Source organism: Gracilinanus agilis, chromosome 4 (assembly GCF_016433145.1).
Source record: "Gracilinanus agilis isolate LMUSP501 chromosome 4, AgileGrace, whole genome shotgun sequence".
Lineage (NCBI taxonomy): Eukaryota > Metazoa > Chordata > Mammalia > Didelphimorphia > Didelphidae > Gracilinanus > Gracilinanus agilis.
In genome coordinates this window covers 207,296,778-207,318,384 of record NC_058133.1, presented here as the reverse complement: position 1 = coordinate 207,318,384, position 21,607 = coordinate 207,296,778, and the positions used below count along the sequence as shown (strand labels likewise).

Genomic DNA, 21,607 nt, shown 5'->3' with positions numbered 1-21,607 from the left:
TAATATCTGGTACTGCTAGGCCACCTTCCTTCACATTTTTTGTCATTATCTCCCTTGATATTCTTGATCTTTTGTTCTTCCAAATGAACTTTGTCATAGTTTTTTCCAACTTAGTAAAAATGTTTCTTGGCAGTTTGATAGGTATGGCACTGGATAAGTAAATTAATTTGGGTAGGATTGTTATTCTAAAAAAAATAAAACCCATGGGATGCTTTCCACCATGAAATTTGCTAAATCCTCCTAATATCAAACTACTAGACTTTCCTGGGTTGGGGGAGCAGGAAGTACCAGTAAGCCTATTGATTATACGATAATTATCCAAGCATCTTTGGGCCCAGTCCTCCCACAGTACTTACTCTTGATATACAGCTCTCTGTCCCATGTTTCTTGGTTTTCAGGCCTCTTTCCATCCCTAACCTCTTCCCCCACAGACTTGCACTTCTCAAGGGGCAGGATCTGAACCTCTCTGTCAGTATTTCCAGTAGAAGATATTCCCCTGAGGCTTGGAAAAGCTGATTTGAGGAGCTCAGACTAAGTGGCTTTTCTCTGAGAGTCAAGGGATGAGACTCCAGGAACAAAGTTGCCTCCACCCATCAGTCTGGAAACCAAAGGTTCCAGAATTCTTCTTCTTATCAGGTAAGTGTCTCTATGAATCCCACAGACCTTTTCTCCCCAGGTTTACTCCCTGGCCTGCCCAATCCTAGATCTCTGTGGTCCAGCCTCCAAACAGTATATATCTTATTTGTATATAGTTGTTTGTATATTGGCTTCATTAAATTGCTAACTCCTGCCTTTAGCAGGGACTATTTTTGCCTTCCTTTCTCTCTCTAATATTTAGCAAAGTGGCTAAATACTAGATTTACTAATTATAATAAATATATTATTTTTAATATATGTCATATACATATATTATATATATATATTATTTATAAATAAAAATAATAAAAATTTAAAAGTGGCTGGCACTTAGTAAGCAATTAATAAATGCTTTTTTCATTTGAATATCAGAATGGTTCAAGGAGTCCCTGAAAGTGGCTTGCCTTAGGCATACTTAGTCTCCAGGGGCTCCCCGTGGCAATTTCCAGCTCCTCTCTGGCCCCAGCTATGGTTCCATCCCAATCTCCCATTATTCCACCAGGCTGAGATTCACTCTGAAGGCAAGAGGGCAGGGATCCAGTGCCCTGTGGAAGAGGTGAGGAACTTCCTTTGTTCTCTTATAAAGGGTGTTCTGAAAAAGAACCACAGAAGACCATTTCTCTGACCTCTGCCCAGTGGCTCCAGAAGGCTCTTCAGGGATGGAGGAGACAGTTGTAGTAGGGACTCCTGGGGCAGATGGGATGCCTGTGCTGAAGCCCAGAATCTTGAGCCCAACCTGGGGTCTCGCAGGCTCCCCTGGCCGCCAACGCCGTCACACACTCCCAGCCAGTGAATTCCGATGTCTCTCCCCAGAAGATGCCATCGGTGTGTTTGAGATTGAGCGAGAAGGTAAGTAGCTGACCCTGCGGTGTGGGTCAGCTCTTTTTTAGTTTTCTCCTCTCATGAGGCCCAAATCAATATCTGGGGATAGTAGAGGTCAGGGCTAGTGGAGCCAGGTGACAGAGATGAGACATCTCAGGTTGCTCGTCTTATTGGTAGTGGATAGAATCATAAAGAGAAAAAAAAATGTAGCAATTGTCCTTTTATTTTTTAATAACCCTTGCCTTCTGTCTTAGAATCAATACTCTGTATTGGTTCCAAGGCAGAAGAATGGTAAGGACTAAGCAATGGGATGGCTCTCAATCTACTGAGCCCCCCAGCTGCACCTCCCCCTCACATTTCTACAAAATCACCCTTATCTGTTTTCTAAGTTGTTCCGGAGTTCCAGGACCAACCACATACAGCAGTGACTAACGCGTCTGCTGTTTCCTCCCATCCATAGCTTTCATCTCCGTCTCAGGAAACTGTCCCTTGTACATTGATGAGATCCGGTACTTCCTGACCCTGTGCCCAGAGATGTCCCTGGGCTGGTTTGAGGAAGGTCGGCTTGTAGCATTCATCATTGGCTCCCTCTGGGACCAGGACAGACTGACTCAGGTGAGGTGGTGGGGATGGGGAAGATATAAAAAAAGACCCAGGCCCCTAAGAGAGGCTTCCTTTTTGCCAACCTCATCCCAGGCTCTTTAAGGGATGGTGACTTATGTCAGACCCAGAGGAAAGAAATTCTGATTTATACGCCCTCTCCTAATTTCCAAGGCTAAGATGTGGGGCTTGGAATCATCTCCTTTTGCCCCAATACTTAGGAGTGCATTAATATTGTCCAGAAATATCTTTCCCAATAAGAGTATTCCTAAAAGAGAAGCCCAAACATGTGTGCCTCTGAATTTTTAGGACACTTCTTTTTCTCCCCAACCCAGGGATCCCAATCAGCTTGGAAGTATAATTTTTAGGGGGTTGGTAAGGAAAAGAAGAGATTTAATTTCTTCCCTCTGGGCCTCCAGGAGTCTTTGACGTTACACCGGCCCGGGGGCCACACTGCCCACATTCACGTGCTTGCAGTACACCGCACCTTCCGCCAGCAAGGCAAGGGTTCCATCTTGTTGTGGCGTTACCTGCAGCACCTGTGTTGCCAGTCATCTGTTCGTCGAGCTGCGCTTATGTGTGAAGACTTCCTGGTGTCCTTCTATGAGAAATGTGGCTTCCGGACAGTGGGCCCATGTGCGGTCAGTGTGGGCACCTTGTCCTTCACTGAACTCCAGTGCCCAGTGCAAGGCCGTGCCTTCTTTCGAAGGAATAGTGGTTGCTGAATTTTTTCCTCTCGTACCCTCCAACACTTTCCCCTGCCCTCTGAAGCCCGGAGTTCTTCGGGGTCCTGGTAGGGACATACAAAGCCCTTTGGGGACTGGAAGGAAATGGTCTGATGGATCACTGATGCCGTGATCAATGCTCAGACTTTGACAACAGCAAAGCCCAGCCACTCAGGTCTGGATTCTGTACTCCTCTATTCATTCCTCCCCAAGTCCCATCCCAATTTAGATGAAGTGTTAAAAGAGACCATTAAAGCAATTCTCAGTTGTCAGGGTGGACCTTGGACTAAACGGAGATGGCATTTTCCCTTCTCCCAAGACAGTCCAGCCCAGGTTCAAATGGGAGGCTGATGGGAATAGCAGAACAGAAGGGAAAGATAGGAAATTCCCTCCAATATCTGAAAACTCTATATTCAAATCGTGTTTTCACTTAGAAAATGAGAAAGTTCTATGTTCCACATTTGTTCCTTCTTCCACTCAGGGCATAACCACTGAGAGTCTCCTGCTTGTTCCCCCAGCAGTGGAGAGGAGGGCTCTCCTGAGGATATTTTTTTTTCTTTCTCCCTCCAGGAAAGGCAATGGGATAGGGGAGGGGCAGTTAGTTCATCTATCTTTCCCACTTCCAGAAATGGAAGGAAATGTTGGCTCTGCTTAAAGACAGCTTCCACAGTAGAGGAGTTTAGTGATCAGGAAGGGATAACTTTCTTGTTTTCTGTGGCTGCTTCTAAATCTCTCTGCATATGTGGGAGGAGGGAAATGGGAAAAGAACACTCCATTCTTAACTGTAACAGATGGAGAAGGACAACCTCTTTCCCCATAAACTTCTCTTTCGGCAGTCAAAATAAGGCTCCCCCGTTGTACCCACCTCTTTCCCCAAACACAAAGCTTTCCAGGTCCCCCTTCTAGCAATGACCCCATGAGACACCTCAGCTCCAAGCTCTTCAACCTCTCAGTTTTACTTCCTAGATAAAATGGAGCTAAAGTGTTGTTCCTCTCCTCCTCCACCACCACCACTCTGCTCCCACACCAATTCTATTTGTAAAAATAAAGCAGTTAAAGCTCCATCAATCCCAACCATGGTGCATTTTCATATACTGCCAAATTTCAGCTTTCTCTTTGCCTCAAGTTCCTGGCTTTAAAAGAAACACTCTTCCAAAGGATGAAACACACACTTTGTTTTCTATAAAGAATATTTAATTAAATAGTGATACTGTCCATAATAGTTATCACTAAACTGGTTTAAGTTTTAAAAATAATAATTCCAACATGAACCAGTTAAAAAAAAAAGGAACTCTCCAAATTTGAAGCAGCTCCCCAAAGCTAGTTAGATTCCATCCTTGTCACCATACCCTCTTTGGGGTATGATGTGAAGTGGAAAGCTATTGGGGCTGGGGAGTGTTGCTGAAGAATCTGAGTCACTTGAAAGAGGTGAAGGACAGAATGAGAGGAGGCTTCCACCTCCTAGGTCCAGCCCATTCCCAGCTAAGTAGTATTTTTCCCTTCTTTATTTCTCCTCCTGTCCCTGTTCCTCCCACTTTGTAATAGGCATCCACCATCTTTCCTAGTATACTAAGTATACTAAGAAAGGCTTACAACCCCAAGACAACTCATTAGAACCCCTTGGGGTGAGGCATTAAGGCAGGAAAGATAGTAAAACACCATCTCCCATTCATTCTATGGGAGTCTGGGGATGGGGAGGTTCAGAAAGGGAGTCTGGCCCTTCGGAGAGTTCTGTGGTCTAAGGCAGCTTTGGCAGGAGAGCCCTTCCACAGAAAAGACCTCCTCGGTCTAGGAATGGATTCAAAGTCATGAGGAAAGAAAAGGCACCAGGACAGACTATGGTTAAGCACAACCAGAGGCCCCAGAGGAAAAGAAAGCCATCTAAGACCATCTTGGGTGGTCTTTTAAAGAGGAGCTTCCTGGGTATGAGTTGGGTAGAAAGATTTCCTGGCCTCCTGCTGGTGGTGCAGGGAAGGCAAGAGGACCAAAGCTCCCCAGAAGTAGGCGAGGGTCTCCCTGAAGAGGCCTCAAATCAAGAATTTGAAGAGTATAAGACGGAGGCCTCTACTTCCCAAAATGCCACTGGGATCCCGAGGAGCCTGTCTTGCCCACATCGAGTGGATACTGCCCCAACCCACTCCTAGGAGTTGCTGGTGAGTGCCCTCTGTCTCCAGGATTTAATGGCCACGTTCACGTAGCCTCCAAGCAGAGGGAGAGGAGAGTGGCATTTTGCTCCCCTGGAAGAAACCATGAACTCTCTCTCTTCCTCCAAGGCCCCAAACTTTGGTGGCACCAGATACCCAAATGGGCATCTCACGGCTTCCCATCCTTTCGCAGGCCTGGAAGCCCAGGACTGCAGAGGGGCATCAGTGTAGCACCTGGTCCAGCTCATATTTCTCACAGAATCGGCTGGTGAAGGGGAAGCAGGTGAGGTATTCGATCCAGGGCCAGTTGATGGGATAGACATACAGCCAGATGACGAGGGAGGCAAAGAGACCTGCAAAGATGACCAGGGACACCAGGATCATGGCTCGCTTGCGGTACTTGTCTCCTGTGCCAAAGGTGATGTAGGGCAGGAAGGCAAAGGAGAGCAGGAGGCCACTGAGGAAACCGAAGATGTGGGCGATGTTGTCGATCCAAGGCAGAAGCCCGCAGATGAAGAGGAAGAACACAATGCCCGACAGGTTCAGGAATGCCTTCCAGGGGTTTTCCAAGAGCTGCCAACTCTGGATGAGCTCGACAAAGAGGCAGGCGAGGAGGCCAAACTGGGAGCCCGCAGGGCCCACCTGAGGAGAGGAGGGGTACAGTGACTTTACTCAGCCCTGTTAAAGGTTTAGGGGCCAAAGCAGCTAGAACTGGGGGGCCGGAGGGGGGACCATTCCTAGGCAGTCAGGGAGCAAATCAAGGAGGAGGCTACAGTCAATAAAGGCTTTTTGGTGAATCAGTGTCATCTGCTGCTGTTCCCTCATCCGTAGGGATTAGAGTCAGCTAAACCTACAGGATTAGGCATCAGCCTGCTAAGCCCTGGCAGGGGAGACCAAAGTGGGGAGGAATATGGGTATCATCCTGGCACAGAAATAGAGTCCTCAGAGAACAGGCCAGGGTAAAAAGCAAGGTGGGGAGGGAGCAGCTGGGTAGCTCAGTGGATTGAGAGCCAGGCCTAGTGACAGGAGGTCCTAGGTTCAAATCTGACCTCAAGACACTTCCTAGCTGTGTGACCCTGGGCAAGTCACTTGACCCCCATTGCCTAGCCCTTACCACTCTTCTGCCTTGGAGCCAACACACAGTATTGATTCCAAGACGGAAGGTAAGGGTTAAAAAAAAAAAAAAAAAAAAAAAAAGCAAGGTGGGGAGCGAAGGTATGATGGGCTCCCTGTCCCCAAACCTTTCCCCTTAGAAACTGCTTCAAAGAGTCGAAGGGGACTCTATCCCTCTCCAAGAGACAAAATGTTTAGAGTCCATGGCCTCTTTGGGGATACCAGGTAGGGGACAGTCCTTCAACCACAGGTCTAGTCCACATCAGACACCCCCTAAGAAGTTAAGGGGAGGGGAGAGAGCAGACTCCCTCCATGCCCAATCTTTGTCCATTTCCAAGGGCAAGATCACAGAATTTGTCCTGGACAATAGGTCTCTGGATCTCCTACCTCTGCTCTATACGGAAGGAAGATGGCGCTGGCTAGGTTGCCTGTGATGCCACTGAGGATAAAGATGATGGCAATTCGGTGCCAGCCTGCCAATTTTTCCAGATCCCGCAAGATGGTCATTTGGAAAAGCACGGACACGAGGCAGTGCCCCAACCTAAGACAGAACAGAGTGTCTCTCTTTATCATTGGGGACCCAAAAAACACTGGAGGTTGAGAACTTAGGCAGGCTTCTTCTCCCAAAGGTTAGCATTCCACATTCTAGTTAGAACTTTGGAGCCAGGCATTTTTCTCTAAGTTTTTATCACTAACGTCTTCTCAATCACACCGGATTCTCTAAAGCGATCCTCCTGAATCCCACTATTGCTAAAAAGTTGTATGTCCCTCTTACCTTCTGAATCCTCCTTTCAGTTTGATCAGCCCCATTCCCCCACTTCACCCGGCATATACCCTCATCCTAGCCCATTCCACCCATTCCAAAGTGTCCTTTGGAACTCCAGCTCTCTTCTCAACAAATGTCCCATATCCCCTTGAATTTCTTTGGAATCCTTCACTTCTTCCCCACTATCTCAAGTTCTACTTCTAAGTGTATGAGTGTTGCCAGGCAGTCATGAGAGCAAGCCGAGTTCTGCCATCTACAGGGTGCACTTTCAAGCAGATGTTCACTACTGTTTCGCAATCCTTAGCAATTTCCTATACCATCCATCCTCCCCAGCTACTGATTCAAACTTTTTTGGCTCAAACCCCTAACCATATTCCTTCTTTCCTCCACCAAGGTTCAGGTCATCATAAGTTCCATCAAAGCATAGGCTGGTTAACTCAGATCTCCTTTTCTTTCTCTCTTCTGTCTCAGAAGAAGTGAAATTTCCTTTTACTTGCTAAAGCTTACCTTACTTGCTAAAGCTTTCCCTTACTACTGGCCTCCTTTACTCCTACCTCCAGCATCTGATCCTAGCATAAAAATCATCCTCTCGTTTATATATCTTAAAATTCTCCCACTTTGCTGGTTCTTCCATATCTGCCTACAAATGTACAGAAGTCTCCACAATTCTAAAAAAAAAAATCTAAAAAAATCAATAAAATAAAAAATTCTCCCTTGATTCTTCTACTACTCCATTTTTCTTTTCACTTGATGCTACACTTTTGGGGGAAAATTGTTTATATTTAAGAACTCTAATTAACATAATAACTATCCATGATTTCAGAGGAATGATAATAAAAGTATGCTTCCCACCTGACAGAGGGGTGATGGGCTCAAGATGCAGAAGGAGATGTATTTTTAGAGATGACAAATATGTGGATTGGTTTTACACAACTATGATTCCTTGTTACAGGGATTGTTTTTATTTTTCTCAACAGAAGAAAGGTTGAGAGGAAGAGAAGAATGAGCAATAGTGTGGCTCAGAAAAAGAAAGTTATTGATGTATTTTTTTAAATGACCAGAGAAGAACAGAAGGAAATACAGTCAAGCAGAATAGCTTTGAAAGTAACAAGTTAAATTTATTACGTGATTTTTTTTCCTAGTCGCTTGAGATTCAATTTCATATATGATCCTCTTTTTTTCTGTTCTACTTTGCTTACGGAAATGTTCTTATTTTGGGTGCCAAGGTCAGAATAAAAAATAAAATTAAAAATTGTTTATATCTAATGTCTTCACTTATACACGACTTCTCTTTTCAACTCTAAAAATCTGTTTTCCTTGTCCCCCACTCATATAAAGTACTTTTACAAATCATCAATAACTTCCTCCCAAGCCAAATCCAAAGGCATTTTTTTTAGCCCTTATCCCTTTTGACTTTGCAAAATTTGACACTATTGACTATCTTTTCCTCCCTGATTTCAGAGATATTACATTGTGGGTTCTATCCTTTTTCCCCCCTCTTTCTTCTCTCCAGGCAATCTCATCACCTTCCCAATTCCTTTGTGTAGGAGGTAATTCCAGGTTCTGCTCTGGGCTCTTTGCTTCCCTCTTTTTTCCTTCCTTCCTTTCTCCAAGGCAGAAGAGTGATAAGGGTTAGGCAACTGCAGTTAAGTGATTTGCTCACACAGCTGGGAAAGTATTTGAGATAAGATTAGAACCCAGGTCTGGTGCTCTATTCAATGAGTCACCTAGATGGTCTCTTTTCAGTCAATCTCACTTGATTTAGTGACTACAACCACTACTTCTATGCTCTAAGACTCCAAAATCTCTATCTCTAGATCAGAATTCTCTCCCAAATTCTAGTCTTAGACCTTCAACTACCTACAGGAATTTCTTCTAGATGGCTCCTTTTTGAGTTCTACAAGTTATGAATTTATCATCTTTCCCCTAAAAAGCAGCTCCCCCTTTTCATTTCTCAATTCTGTCAATGGCAACACCAATTACCTAGTCATCCATGTTTTACAGATTGATATGATTCTTCCATCTCCCTCATCTCACATATTCAATCACAATTACCAACTCATGCCACTTCTATTGCTGAAATAATTCTCCCACCTGTCCCCTCTGATGTCTATTTCCACTGGCACCAGCTTCACAGATTCTCATCACTACATACCTTTAAAGCCTCCTCACTGGTCTCCCTAACTCCACTCTCTTCCCCAAGTGCCAGGCCATCTTTCATGCCACTATCAGATATTTCCCCAATGTATAGGTTTGATCATGTCATTTAAGTGCTAAAATCTCTTTAGTGGTTCCCTTTTGCTTAATGAAAACACCCCAGAGAGAAAGAAAGCCCTCCAAGAGGAGCTCTAGGACTTGGGGTTGGGGACAAACCTATAAGTTGAGACTCTTACCCAGCATGGAGGAACAGGGATAACCAAAGCCTGTAGAACTGATCGGGGACCTCAGGGTTCAGGAATGGCAGAAGCCCACACACTTTGTCCAAGCAGTGTACCTAAGAAAAGAATTGGGCAGCAGGTGGTGGGAAGGGTGAATGAATAGTGGTCAGAGTCTTAAAGGAGATTTTGGATGAGCTAAGCTGGGCCACTGATTGTGTCTGCAACCCTGGGAGTCCTTAAATGAAGGGCAGGGAGGGAGTAGAAAGGGGATGGTAGAGTTAGATCTGGGCTATGCTAGGGGTTCCAGGCCAGGGAAAGCAATTAGGTTTTTGGCTTTTGGGCAGCCCCTCATTCTTGATCAAAATACCTTAGTCCCTTTACTGAGGGCTCAAAGCACTTAGTTCTCACTGGTCCTTAGCTCACCTGGGAACAGAGTGTTGCTTCTTCATGGAAATAGCCATGCATGAACTCACAGTATTCCCGGGTTGTGATCTCACAGCTGGATGAGATTAGAAAGAGTTCAGAGCTTGGTTTAGTTTTTGCCTCCCTCGCTTTCCAAGGACTGTTCCTCCCTATCCTTCTCCCGTGCCTGTGTTGGTGAACCTATGGCACATGTGCCAGAGGGGGCTGCTTCCCCACCCCATGTGTGCCTGAGGACATTTCTCACTTGTCCCACCCTCTGATCAACAGCCAATGGGAGAGCTTCCTCTCTCCCCTGTAAGGGGAAGGCTCACATGCAGTCTGAGGGTACATTCCAACTCTAAAAGGTTCACCATCACTAAACCATGCCCTTCTGCTCCCCAAGCCTCCAACTAGCAACCCATAGAGGAAATGAAGCTGCCTCTACAGCCAAGTACTCTGAAACCCCTGCCTAGGGAAGTATTCCTCTGATCCCTCCTCTTAAACCTGGAAAGGTGCAGAACAGAAGAGGGAGAAGAGAAAAGAAGAAATTATAAAGGATAGGGGTAGGAGAGCTTCAAAAATGCTGGGAGAAAAAAATGGGCCTGGGATGGGACCACCTAAATGTTTGGCCCAGGGTGTAGGAAAGAGAAGAGTCACTGTACTCACCTGCCCTTGGTGCCAATGCAACATGGGCGACCCTTGATCTGGCAGTCCATGTGAAGATAGCCAGTGAGGTTATTCTTGGCCTGGTCTGTGCAGATCTAAGAAGTATATATGTAAGCTTGTATGCATGTGCCAATGTGCCATTCCTCTGCTTCTCTCTTTCTCCTTCTTTCTTCCCTCTTCTTCTTCTCTTTCCCTTTCCTCTCTTTGTCTCTCTCCCTCCTTCTCTTTCCCTTTCCCTCTTCTCTCTGTCTCTCTCCCTCCCTCCCTTTCTTCTTTCCATTTCCTTCTCTCTCCCTCCCTTTCTAACTCCTTCTCTCTCCCTTTTCCTCTTCTCTCTCCCTCCCTCCCTTTTGCCTTCTCTCTTCCTTTCCCTTTTCTCTCTGTCTCTCTCCCTCCCTTTCTTCCTCTTTCTTCTCCATCTTTCTCCCTTTCCCTCTTCTCTCTCTCTGATTCTGTCAAACCATAAGAAGTTACTCACTGGCCACTTGGTGATATCATCTGGCCAAACGTGGGCACCACTGGAGGCTGGCTCCTCACAGGTCCTATAGGAGGGAGAGAAGAAAAGACCAGAGCAGCATGAACATTGCATTGTCTTGTCAATGCCTAAGGGTAGGCAGGAACCCACGCCACATGAAAGCAGGCACTGGGCCCCATTTTATTTGTGTTCTTAGTACCTCAAACAATAGTCCTGCATCCAGTAAGCACTTGATAAAAGTTTGTTAAATCTAATGGCAGGAACGGAGAGAGCTCATTTAGGGTCCCTTCTGTGTTCCTCTAATCCTATTTAGATTTTTTGACTCAATAATACCATATTTGACCCAATAACATATTAAGTTTATTTCCTAAGATGATCCAGGAAAAAAGGAAAATGACTTATTTGTTCTAAAATATTTATGCCAGCTCTCTTTGTGGTGGCAAAGAGCTGGAAATTGGGGGGATGCCCATCAATTGGGGAATGGCTAAACAAATCATGGCATATGATTGTGATGGAATTATTGAACCATAAGAAATGATGAACAGATTAGCTTTGGAAAAACATGGAAAGACCTACATAAAATTATGAAGAATGAAACAAATAGAACCAAGAGAGCATTATATACAGCAAAAGAAATATTTTTTGAAGAATGATTTGTGGGAACAGCCAGGTGACTCAGTGGACTGAGAGCCAGGCCTATAGATGGAAAGTCCTGGATACAAATTTGGCCTAAGATACTTCCTAGCTGTGTGACCCTGAGTAAATCACTTAATCCCTATTGCCTAGCCCTGATCACTCTTTTGCCTTGGAACTAGTACACAGTATTGATTCTAAGATGGAAGGCAAGAGTTTAAAAAAAAATGACTTGTGTATTTCTACCTCCAGTGGAAGAACTGATAAATAGACATAAGACATAGTTCTCTATATACACATATATTTTTTTGCCAAATGATGCCTTCTCTAATGGGTGGAGGAGAGAGAGGGAAAGAGTTAACTGGGTATTTTAATGTAACAAACAAATTAATTAATTTTCTTAAAAAAGCTCATTCTAGAGCCCACATGTTCAGGGCCTCAGTCTCCGAGGGTTGGTCCAGTTGATACCTGGGGTCCTGGTGGCAAACAGCCCCTGATGTCCTAATTGAGTTTGGTTTAGAGTTGTCCACGTTGGGAGCAGTGTCATCTGGCCATTTGGTGAAAGTAGCCAAAGTCTCCTAGAAAAAAAAAAATTTCTCAATCCTGAGAAATAGGGTTGCTTTTTCCCTCCCCCAAAGGTTCAAGTCCATAAAAGTTCCTGACATCCAAATACACCAGGGTCTTTGGAATCTGGGAGAAGTTAATCAAAATAGGGGCAGCTAGGTGGTATAGTGGATACAATGCCAGGACTTGGCTTCAATTCTAGCCTCAGACATGTCCTAGCTATGTGACTTTGAGCAAGTCACTTAACTTCCTACTCCTTACCCTTCTGCCTTAGGAAATATTACTAATACAGAAAGTAAGGGATTAAAGAAAAAAAAGTAGTTCATAAAAATTGCTGGATGAAAGATCTGTACATGCAAAGAAAGTCCTGTGGTAAGTATGATGGGGTAAGAAAGAAGAGGGAGACATGGTCTCAGCCTGGGGGGAACTCCTAGTCTAAAGAGAAAGGTAAGAAATATAACCAGAAAAACAAAAACATTTACAAAAAAACAAAGAGCAGTGCAAGTTGATATGGCTGATATCAATTAGTTCAAATCTTGTCTTTAACATTTACTACATGAGTGAACCTGGCAAGTCCCCTAATTTTCTTGGGCTTCATCTCACCTCTAAAAAATAAGGAGGTTGAATGAGATGGCCTCGGAGGTTCCATACAAACTGTAAAGTGATGATTCTACCTTGCTTATACTACGGGGGAGTGGACCATGGAGGATGTCCAAATGGCCTCTGCTTCTCAAGTGACACCTCCATTTCCTTCCCACCAGCCCTAGTCTAGAAAAGCTTTCCCCTGACTCCCCCAACCCCTTCCTCTCCCTCTCCTTTCCCATACTGAGCAGTCTGCCCGCTGAGTCTGGATGCAGCCCGAGTTGTCATTCTGGACACAACAGCCTGAGTCACGTTCCTGGTCTCTTTCACGCTGGATCAACCGCTCGACCTGCTGATCCTTCCGGATGCATGGGGAGAACTTGGCTCCCAGGTGGATTAAGTCAATCTGGGGTTGGAAGCATGGAGAAAAGAGAACTAGGTCTGGAGGAAGAGGGGAGGCCTTCATCCTCATCCTCAAGAAGCTCAGGATGAGATAAGTCCCTTTCTTGGGAGGGGTGGAGGGGGGGAGGGACTGAGTCCCTTGATAGAGGATCTCTAAGGCCAGTACTGGACTTAGAGCCAGGGAAACCTGAGTTTGACTCCTTCTTCAGACACTTGTTAGCTAGGTGACCATGGGCAAGTCACTTAATTTTTCTCAGCCTCAATTTTCTCAGTTGTAAAATGGGGATGATAATAAAAGCACCTTCCGCTCAGGGCAATTGTGAAGATCAAATGATATAACATTTGTAAATCACTCTCCAAACTGAAAAATGCTATATAGATGCTAAACATTTCAGTGTTGAAATTTTTATATAAGAGATGGGGGCAAATGGTCCCTTTGGCAGACTGACCACTTAGAAAGCCTAAGGTTCTTTTGGTCTAGCTGAGTCAGAGATTTGGCCATATAGCTGCCACTTCCATGCCAACTCTAACTGAGGTCTCTGTTTGGGCTGGACAGGACCATCCCTCCTACAAAGCTCCAAGGGACCTCATTGGGAGGAGAGGAAGCCCTGGACAACATGATAAGGGGAAGCTTTTATTTTATTATTATTTTTCAAATCATCTTTTATTTATTTAATTAATTTAGGGTCGTTTCTCATGGTTACATGATTTATGTTCTTTCCCTCCCCTCTTCCCTCTCCCCTCCGGAGCCGATGAGCAATTCCACTGGGTTTTACATGCACCATTGTTCAAAACCTATTTCCATATTATTATTTGCAATAAAGTGATCATTCAAAATCAACATCAAGGGGAAGCTTTTAAGGGGACAACCAGAGGCAGAATATAGCTCCTTCTGTCTCCTAAGCGACTAACACAAAACCACTTAACAAGGGATTCAATGAATTTGAACTTGAATTCCAGTAACCTGGACAGCTGGGTTCTGAATTTCATACCGAGCTTGGACCAATCCAGAAGTTCTCTTGCTGGATGTACTTTACACTCTCATACACGCCTTTATTCCTTAGCACCTGGAAGGGGAGGGCATAAGAAGGGTTATCACCCTGCCAAAGACACTTAGGAGGTTACTGGTTGGAATGACCAGCTGTGTTAATACCCCTGATGGTTAAAAGGACATGTTGCCTTCTCTGGACAAGATCCTCTCCTGCCTTGGGTGATGCAGCAAGGTCTTCAGTGGTAGAATGGGAAAAGTGGGGGCATTAAAGGGCATCAAAAGCAAATAGACAGGGGGCAGCTGGGTAGCTCAGTGGATTGAGAGCCAGGCCTAGAGACGGGAGGTCCTGGGTTCAAATCTGGCCTCAGACACTTCCCAGCTGTGTGACCCTGGGCAAGTCACTTGACCCCCATTGCCCACCCTTACCACTCTTCCACCTATAAGTCAATACACAGAAGTTAAGGGTTTAAAATTAAAAAAAAAAAAAAAAAAAAAGCAAATAGACAACCCAGACCTCTTTCTCTACTAAGGGGTATTGCCTAAGCCTGGACCCCAGCCCCAACTCACCAGCTGGGAGGTGACATGCTGAGCAAATCCAATAGGGGCAATGCCATAGGTGCCAATCACCAGAAGTGTGATCAGGATGTGCACAACGGTTAGCCAGTAAGTAAAGTATGGCCTAGGAACAAAAAAGCATGTGGTCAGTAGTAGTCACTGTTTCAGAGACACCAAAGAGCTCTGAGGAACCCTTGAATCAATGTCTTTGACCTCTGCCCTAGACCAAGTATGAGGGAGACACACAGAAGTCATAGATGTATACAGAGAATGGATAAAGAACAAAAGGGAGGACTTTGGGAAAGAGAAGACTGGAGGAAGGCAAGGGAGAATGCCTTTAGCTTTATAAATACTAAGTTGTTTTTTTAAATTTATCTTTATTTTACTCCAATAACAACATAACAAAACACATATATTTTCCAAAGTTACATGATTCATGTGGTCTTTCTTCCCTCTTCTGTAGTTGACAGCAATTCACAAGTTGTTGGGTTTTTGTTTTTAATCCTTACCTTGTGTCTTAGTATCAGTCCTAAAACAGAAGAGTGACAAGGACTATAGGCAATCAGGGTTACCCAGGGTCACACAGCTAGGAAGTATCTGTGGCCAGATTTGAATCCAAGTCCTCCTGACTCCAGGTTTGGTGCTCTATCTACTGTGCTATCTCGCTACCCCAAATAGTAAATTTTTAATAAGTTTATTGAAGGAAAAAGTTGTCATCTATCCTAGTATCCTTATCCATAATGATTTTAGTATAGATCCAGTCTGGCCATCCAGTACTCTCAGCTGACCCTAGTCAGCCCAGCACAACCCTTGCCATACACTGATTCACCGTAGCTTTTTTTTTTTTTTTAACCCATATCTTCTATCTTAGAATTTGGTTTGAATGTATAAGAGAGGTAAGGGCTAGGAAATTGGGGTTAAATGACTTGCCCAGAGTCACACAGCTAGAAAGTATTTGAGGCCAGATTTAAACCCAGGACTTCCCATCTCTAGGTCTGGCTCTCTATCTACCCCCTCACCATACTGAATGGTTAATATTGGTAATATTCAAATTTATGTTTCTGTCTTGGGTAGCTTCTGCATGTATATGGCCATCCTGCATATAGGGGGTTACTTGGAATCAGAGACTGGCTTTCCTTGACTTTCTTTCTCCTTACGTGTGCCCCAGACCCAAGGGTCAAAAGTCAAAGGGACAATTGCTTAATTTATGCTGACTACCAAGTGCCAGTGGGTAGTGGTATCAAGGACCCTCTCCCCTCCCTCCTCTCACCGGTGGCTGCTGAAATTCTCCAGCTGGTGTTGCACAGTGCTACTGATGCTTCGGCGATAGCTACGGTTCAGCCAGCTGCCTACTACCCCCAGCCCATAGTGTCGCTTTTTCCGATCAAAGGCAAAGTGTTTAACTTTGGAGGCAATGCGTTGGCCTCGCTTGGTGACTGGAGTCGGGGCCTGGGTATATTCTTTCCTGGGGCAGAGAAGGAAGGGTGATAATCAACTCTAGGAAGGTACACTCCACCCCCATCCTCTCCCAAGTCCAGTGGCTCAATGACAGCCAATAATGTGTTAGAAAGTGTTTCGGGGTCAGTAGAGGGCAAAGATATTGTCACCATTTTTTCTAGCTGTGTCCCATCTGGGAAAGTGGTAAGGGGGACAGGGTAATTGCCCTGATCATGGGAGGAAATCCTATAAATTTTCCCATAAGGCATATGGTCCATATCCTGACTGGGCATTTTCTCTAGCTATCCCCCATGCCTGGAACACTTTTCTTCTTCATCTCTGCCTCTTGGTTTCCTTCAAGTGCCAGCTAAAATCTTATCTTCCCTGGAAGCCTTCTCAATCCCTCTTATAAACAAAACCAAAACCGAAAACCCATACCTTCTGTTTTAGAATCAAAACTAAGTATCAGTTCCAAGGTAGAAAAGTGGTAAGGGCAAGGCAATGGGGGTTAAGTGACTTGCTCAGGGTTGCACAACTAGAACGTGTCTGAGGGCAGATTTGAACCCCAGGACATCCCATCTCCAGGCCTGGCTCTCTATTCACTGATCCACCTAGCTGCCCCTTTTTGATCCCCCTTAATTCTAGTACTTTTCTATTTGTTGATTATTTCCAATTTAATTTGTATATAGCTTATTTGTACATAGTTATTTACATGTTTTCTCCCCCATTAGACTATGAGGCCCCCTTGAGGGCAAGAATTCTTTCTTTCTTTCTTTTTTTTTTAAACCCTTGTACTTCGGTGTATTGTCTCATAGGTGGAAGATTGGTAAGGGTGGGCAATGGGGGTCAAGTGACTTGCCCAGGGTCACACAGCTGGGAAGTGGCTGAGGCCGGGTTTGAACCTAGGACCTCCTGTCTCTAGGCCTGACTCTCACTCCACTGAGCTACCCAGCTGCCCCAAGAATTCTTTCTTTTTTAACACTCTTACCTTCTGTCTTAGAATCAGTACTGTATATTGGTTCCAAGACAGAAGAGCAGTAAGGGCTAGGCAATGGGGATTAAGTGATTTGTCCAAAGTCACACAGCTAGGAAATGTCTGAGTCCAGATTTGAATCCAGGACCTCCTATCTCTAAGCCTAGACCTCAATCCACTGAGCCACCCAGCTGCCCCCCAAAATTATCTTTTGCCTTTCTTCAAATCCCCAATGCTTAATACAATGCCTGGCACATGGTAGGTGCTTAATAAATGTTTATTGACTGGCTATAGCACTCAAAGCAACAGAAGCATTGAGGTGGCTTCTGAGTAAAGGGGGACCTCACTTTGCTCCTTCATCCCTTTGCTCCCCTACCCCACTAACACCTTTCACTTTCATGAGAACTCAAGGATCTATACTCACAGGGGAATGTGTAGCCCCTCCGGGGACTGGGGGGAAGCAGAGTGTGGGATCCCTCGAAAGTAGCTGGCAGAGAGTGGGGGTGACTCAAAGACATCATCGGGCATCGAATACATCTCCTGCATGTCGATCTGGAGACGAGAGGCGCAGAGGAGTGAGACAGGGTAAGAAGCCACTTCCCAATCCTCTCAAGACAAATCCAGGACTAGGACTCAGCTGGGGAAAGCGAGCAAGTGGGATCTGAGCATAGAAATGGGCAGAGGTCGGGTCAGCTCAATAGTTAGGAGTCCAAACAGTTGACATGCCAACTCAACTAAGGTCTGGTCCTTTGGCTCTCTCTCAGAACACCTTAGCATCAGGGAAGGTAAACCTTCAACAGCAAGGCTGTCTCTCTAGGGAACTTTCTCTTCCTATCCTGACGCCTCCCCCAGTCCCCTTTCCCAAGCCAGAGAGAGAAGGGACCTGGACCCCATGCTTGCCTTACTAAAAAATGAGGAGTCAAATGTGTCTGCTCCATCCACCACATCCTCGTCGTGGAAACTGGGGTAGGCAAAACTGCGTTTGATCACCCGGCGCTTCTGGCCTGTGGGCTCCAGCACAGATCGGCCCTGGTGAGGAAAGAGAACGAGGGTCAGCACACAAGCCTCAAAGCTGTCTCCCACGTCTACCTGCCCAACTCCAACTCACAGAGCATCTAGGCTTTCCCTGGCTCGTCTTCACTCCCCTTCCAATTTTGTACAGCTGTTTAGAGTAGATTAATCAACATCTTCCACCTGCAACTATCTTTCTCTCCCATTCTGCCTGAGGAACCATCAATTAACCAGTGGCAATACCTTAGTGCAGTGATTTCCAAAGTGGGTGCCACCACCCCCTGGGAGGTGGTGATGGCCACAGGTGCATTTGGGGGTGGTGAATAACTGTAAGGGGTGGTGATAGTGTGTGACAGGGGGTGCCAAGTAATATTTTTTCTGGAAAGGGGACGGTAAGCCAAAAAAGTTTGGGAACCACTGCCTTAGTGGGTGAAATAAGGGCAGCTAAGTAGCACAGTGGATAGAGTACCAGGCCTAGAGTTGGGAGGACCTGGATTCAAATCTGATCCCAGACACTTCTTAGCTGTGTGACCCTGGGCAGATCACTTAAGTTCAATTGGCTGCCTAGCTCCTGCCCTTCTGTCTTACAGTTGATATTAGAAGAGAAGGTATGGGTTAAAAAAAAAAAAAAAAAGGTGAAATAAAAGGGGAAGGGTGTTATAGGATGGGATATCCCTCAGATATAGCTGTGTAAAAAATGAAAAATATGAAAATATGGTAATACATGTATAACCCAGATTGAGTTGCCTGTCAGCTCTGGGATACGGCTTTGGAAAATTTATGTGGAAATTTGTTATAAAATTTAAAAAAATATACAGCTATATAATGGAAATCTCTAAGGGTGAATGGAGGGGGAAACAAAGAACATTGATGGTCCTTCTCCTCTGCGTACCCTCTCCCTTTGCCCCACTCCTGCATTCTTTTCCAGGCCATGCTTTCTCCTCCAAGAAGTGATGCCACAACTTTTCTTGGGTACTGCCGTGGGTATCACTACTGACAACACACGTGATGGTATCCCCAAGTATAGGGCCTCGAGTGCTTTCATTCCCAAGGTTCTAGCCTGCTTTCTCCCCAGTCAACAGCTGCTTTTCTCTGGGTTTTGATGAGAGCATGGAAAGTAGTTCTGGAAGTCAGAGAGAGAAGGAGACCGAGTGTCTGGGTAGAAAAGGGGAGAGAGAGAGCTGGGAGTAAAAGTTAGGGGGAAGGGAAGATGCTAGGACCTCCCTGTTGGGACCCACTCCCATGCCTAGAGGCCAGTGGACAGTCAGCCACCACACATGAAACTAGAGAATGAGAATAGGGCAGAGGAGAGCATGGAGAAGGTGTTGGCCTGAGAAAGGAAGCAGATTTTGCCTGCACAAGTTCAGCGGTGGAAGGGACCCCAAAGGACCTTCGCCATCATCTCATCCAACCAACATATGTGGAAATGGACATGACCTAGAAGTGAAGTCACTTGCACAGGAAGAGGCAAAACGGGAAGCTTTTAAGAACAAATTCAGGACTCTTTCCACTAATCCACAGTGAATGGAGGACCTGGGAAGTGGCGGGGAATGGCTCACCTTGAGGATAGCAGCTGCAGCATGAAAGCTCATCTGGGCCACAGACATTCTCTTTCGACGGGGGAGGTGGGAGTAGCCCGATCGGACGCTGGTGAAGGAGCTGAGAGATAACACACCGGGGGTCAGGGGTGGCAGTGGGGGGTGGTGCCTGTCCACTTCATCTGGGTGTCGGAATGCCCGGCCCCGGGCCAGCGGATCCACAATCTGGAGGTGCAGAGAGAGCAAGTATGGGAAATTTAGAAAATGACATGGGTTCTTGGCATAAAAGCATCACTGGAACCCCTAAAACAGACACATATAGACACACACCCACTAGTTTTCTTTCTACCTGGTACCTCAAATTCAGTACATTATCTTTCCCCCTACAACTACTCATCCCTCCCTCCCTCCCTCCCCTCCTTCCTTCCTTCACCTTAACTTACATCTTAGAATCAATATTATGTATTGGTTCCAAGGCAGAAAGCTGGTAAGGGCTAGACAGTGGGGGTTAAGTGACTTGTCCAGGGTCACGAAGCAGGAAGTGTCTGAGACCAGATTTGAACCTAGGACCTCTTATCTCTAGTTCTGGCTCTCTATCCTCTGAACCACCCAGCTATGCACCCCCTCCCCCAATATGCTGTGTAATTAAAATTTTGTACCCCAGGACTCCATTTCCCAGAATCTGATTTTCGTCCTCATGTTGCATCCTTACATTTTGGAGATAAAGTTTCTATAACCCTGCGTTCTCGTTCTCTCTTCTCCCACTAAATGTGATCAGGAAAAATTTCTCTTTACTCAGGCTTTTACTTTTTATTTCCTCTACTTCAAGTGATTATTAATAAATATTATAAAAGATAATACTTGGATATTAATTTAAATCTTACAATGCTTTATCTTTTGATATGATTGTTTTTACCTGTGGCATTACCACTCATGCAACTGCTGTCCCATTTTTTATTAACTTAGTGCTATCTTTTATTTGTTCTTACTCATATTCAATTGGTTACCAGGTCTTGTGCATTCTCTCTCCATATGATCTGAATTCATCCTTTACTCTCTCTCTAGGACCACTGCCTCCATCCTGTAAAAGGTGGCATGGTGAAGGGAATAGAATGCTGATGGGGGAAGAAAAAGGCTTCAAATCCTGCCTCATAGACTAGCTACACTGCTATGAGCAAGTCACTAAATCTTTCTAAGCCTCAGTCTTCTCATCTTTAAAATGAATCTAATAATAGTCTCACTGTGTGGTGGTATCAAGGAAGATAAAGCAAAATGCATAGCAAAGCCTCAAAACATTATAAATTATAAGGTTTTTTTTGTTCAAATGAGCTCTTTTGAATCTGGGTCTTTTTACTGAGCTTAGGCTAGACACAGGGATGATCCCAATGGTGATCAGCTTGGAAGCCTTGAACTGCTCTGTTTCTAAACTGGGCCGCTTAAGATTCTGGGGCGACTGGTGGGGTGTGGGAAGCCGTTCTATGTAGTAAAACCTTTGGAGAAATAGGATCAAATTTAGGGCCTGTTATCTGGATTCCCTACGTGACCAATCCAGGCTGAGGCAGTCTTTGTGTTTGGTCCTGGTCACTTGAGCCCCAAAAAGGCTCTGGTACCAGAAGGTAGGTTAATCCAAAATCAACTTGATCCCTCCAAAAAGGTTATTAGGAGTCATTTAGAGAAACAGAGTCTGTAACAGATATTTTATCTGGATCCCATTACAAAATCATCGGCAAGTAAAACTGTGTGTATGATTTTTCTGCACTGCATGTCAGGATGCAGACTGAATGGGCCATCTAAGATAAAAATCTGAGGCTCCTCTTCTGACTCAGTCTTTGATCCCCACCTTTTTTACAATTCTTATTGGAGAGCCTTGAAGTGGTAGACCAGCTTCTATTGAATTGATAATTTCCTCCCTTGATAATTGAAGAAGCCTTAATCTTAAACAGAGGCTGATTCCATACTCAGATTAAAACCTGAGTCTTTAGTCTGTATGCAGATTTCAATTGATGAGCATCTCCCTGGGATATTTCCTCTCCTGGAATTATCCCCTCCTGAAATTGGGGTTTGGAATTTGACCATTTGTCTTTGCATCTGTATTCTTTAGACTTCAATGGATTATGTGTGATTTATTGCCCCTTACCAACTGTGACCTCTTTGAGAAGGATATATAATAAACTTCCATGCCCACAGAATTTGG

The 21,607-nt window shown here is 45.0% G+C and overlaps 2 protein-coding genes across 2 annotated transcripts in view; one reads left to right on the top strand and one right to left on the bottom strand.

Annotated features, from left to right (window-relative positions):
- The first annotated feature begins 1,295 nt into the window (after nt 1–1,295).
- AANAT (aralkylamine N-acetyltransferase) lies at nt 1,296–2,783 on the top strand. The gene is made up of 3 exons (XM_044675945.1): nt 1,296–1,485; nt 1,919–2,073; nt 2,478–2,783. Exons 1-3 carry the CDS (start codon nt 1,296–1,298, stop codon nt 2,781–2,783), a joined length of 651 nt encoding a protein of 216 aa, XP_044531880.1.
- Nucleotides 2,784–3,959: 1,176 nt separating this feature from the next.
- The window catches only part of RHBDF2 (rhomboid 5 homolog 2), a 36,181-nt gene continuing 18,533 nt past the window's right edge, over nt 3,960–21,607 (bottom strand). The window contains exons 2-16 of the mRNA XM_044675139.1: nt 20,768–20,889; nt 19,435–19,638; nt 17,765–17,893; nt 17,289–17,416; nt 15,725–15,919; nt 14,467–14,578; nt 13,901–13,975; nt 12,751–12,912; nt 11,829–11,938; nt 10,731–10,794; nt 10,253–10,347; nt 9,608–9,683; nt 9,200–9,300; nt 6,428–6,581; nt 3,960–5,569 (exon numbers count right to left, since the gene is read on the bottom strand). Coding sequence (XP_044531074.1) covers nt 5,150–5,569; nt 6,428–6,581; nt 9,200–9,300; nt 9,608–9,683; nt 10,253–10,347; nt 10,731–10,794; nt 11,829–11,938; nt 12,751–12,912; nt 13,901–13,975; nt 14,467–14,578; nt 15,725–15,919; nt 17,289–17,416; nt 17,765–17,893; nt 19,435–19,638; nt 20,768–20,889 — 2,147 coding nt within the window. The 3' untranslated portion in view covers nt 3,960–5,149. The remainder of the gene's footprint in view (nt 5,570–6,427; nt 6,582–9,199; nt 9,301–9,607; nt 9,684–10,252; nt 10,348–10,730; nt 10,795–11,828; nt 11,939–12,750; nt 12,913–13,900; nt 13,976–14,466; nt 14,579–15,724; nt 15,920–17,288; nt 17,417–17,764; nt 17,894–19,434; nt 19,639–20,767; nt 20,890–21,607) is intronic.

What these genes read in the sequence shown, in the direction of transcription:
- AANAT (XM_044675945.1), top strand. Translation starts at nt 1,296, where the DNA reads ATGGAGGAGACAGTTGTAGTAGGGACTCCTGGGGCAGATGGGATGCCT. An exon ending in GTTTGAGATTGAGCGAGAAG is followed by an intron (nt 1,486 to 1,918) that starts GTAAGTAGCTGA and finishes TCCCATCCATAG; the next exon opens with CTTTCATCTCCGTCTCAGGA. An exon ending in ACCAGGACAGACTGACTCAG is followed by an intron (nt 2,074 to 2,477) that starts GTGAGGTGGTGG and finishes CTGGGCCTCCAG; the next exon opens with GAGTCTTTGACGTTACACCG.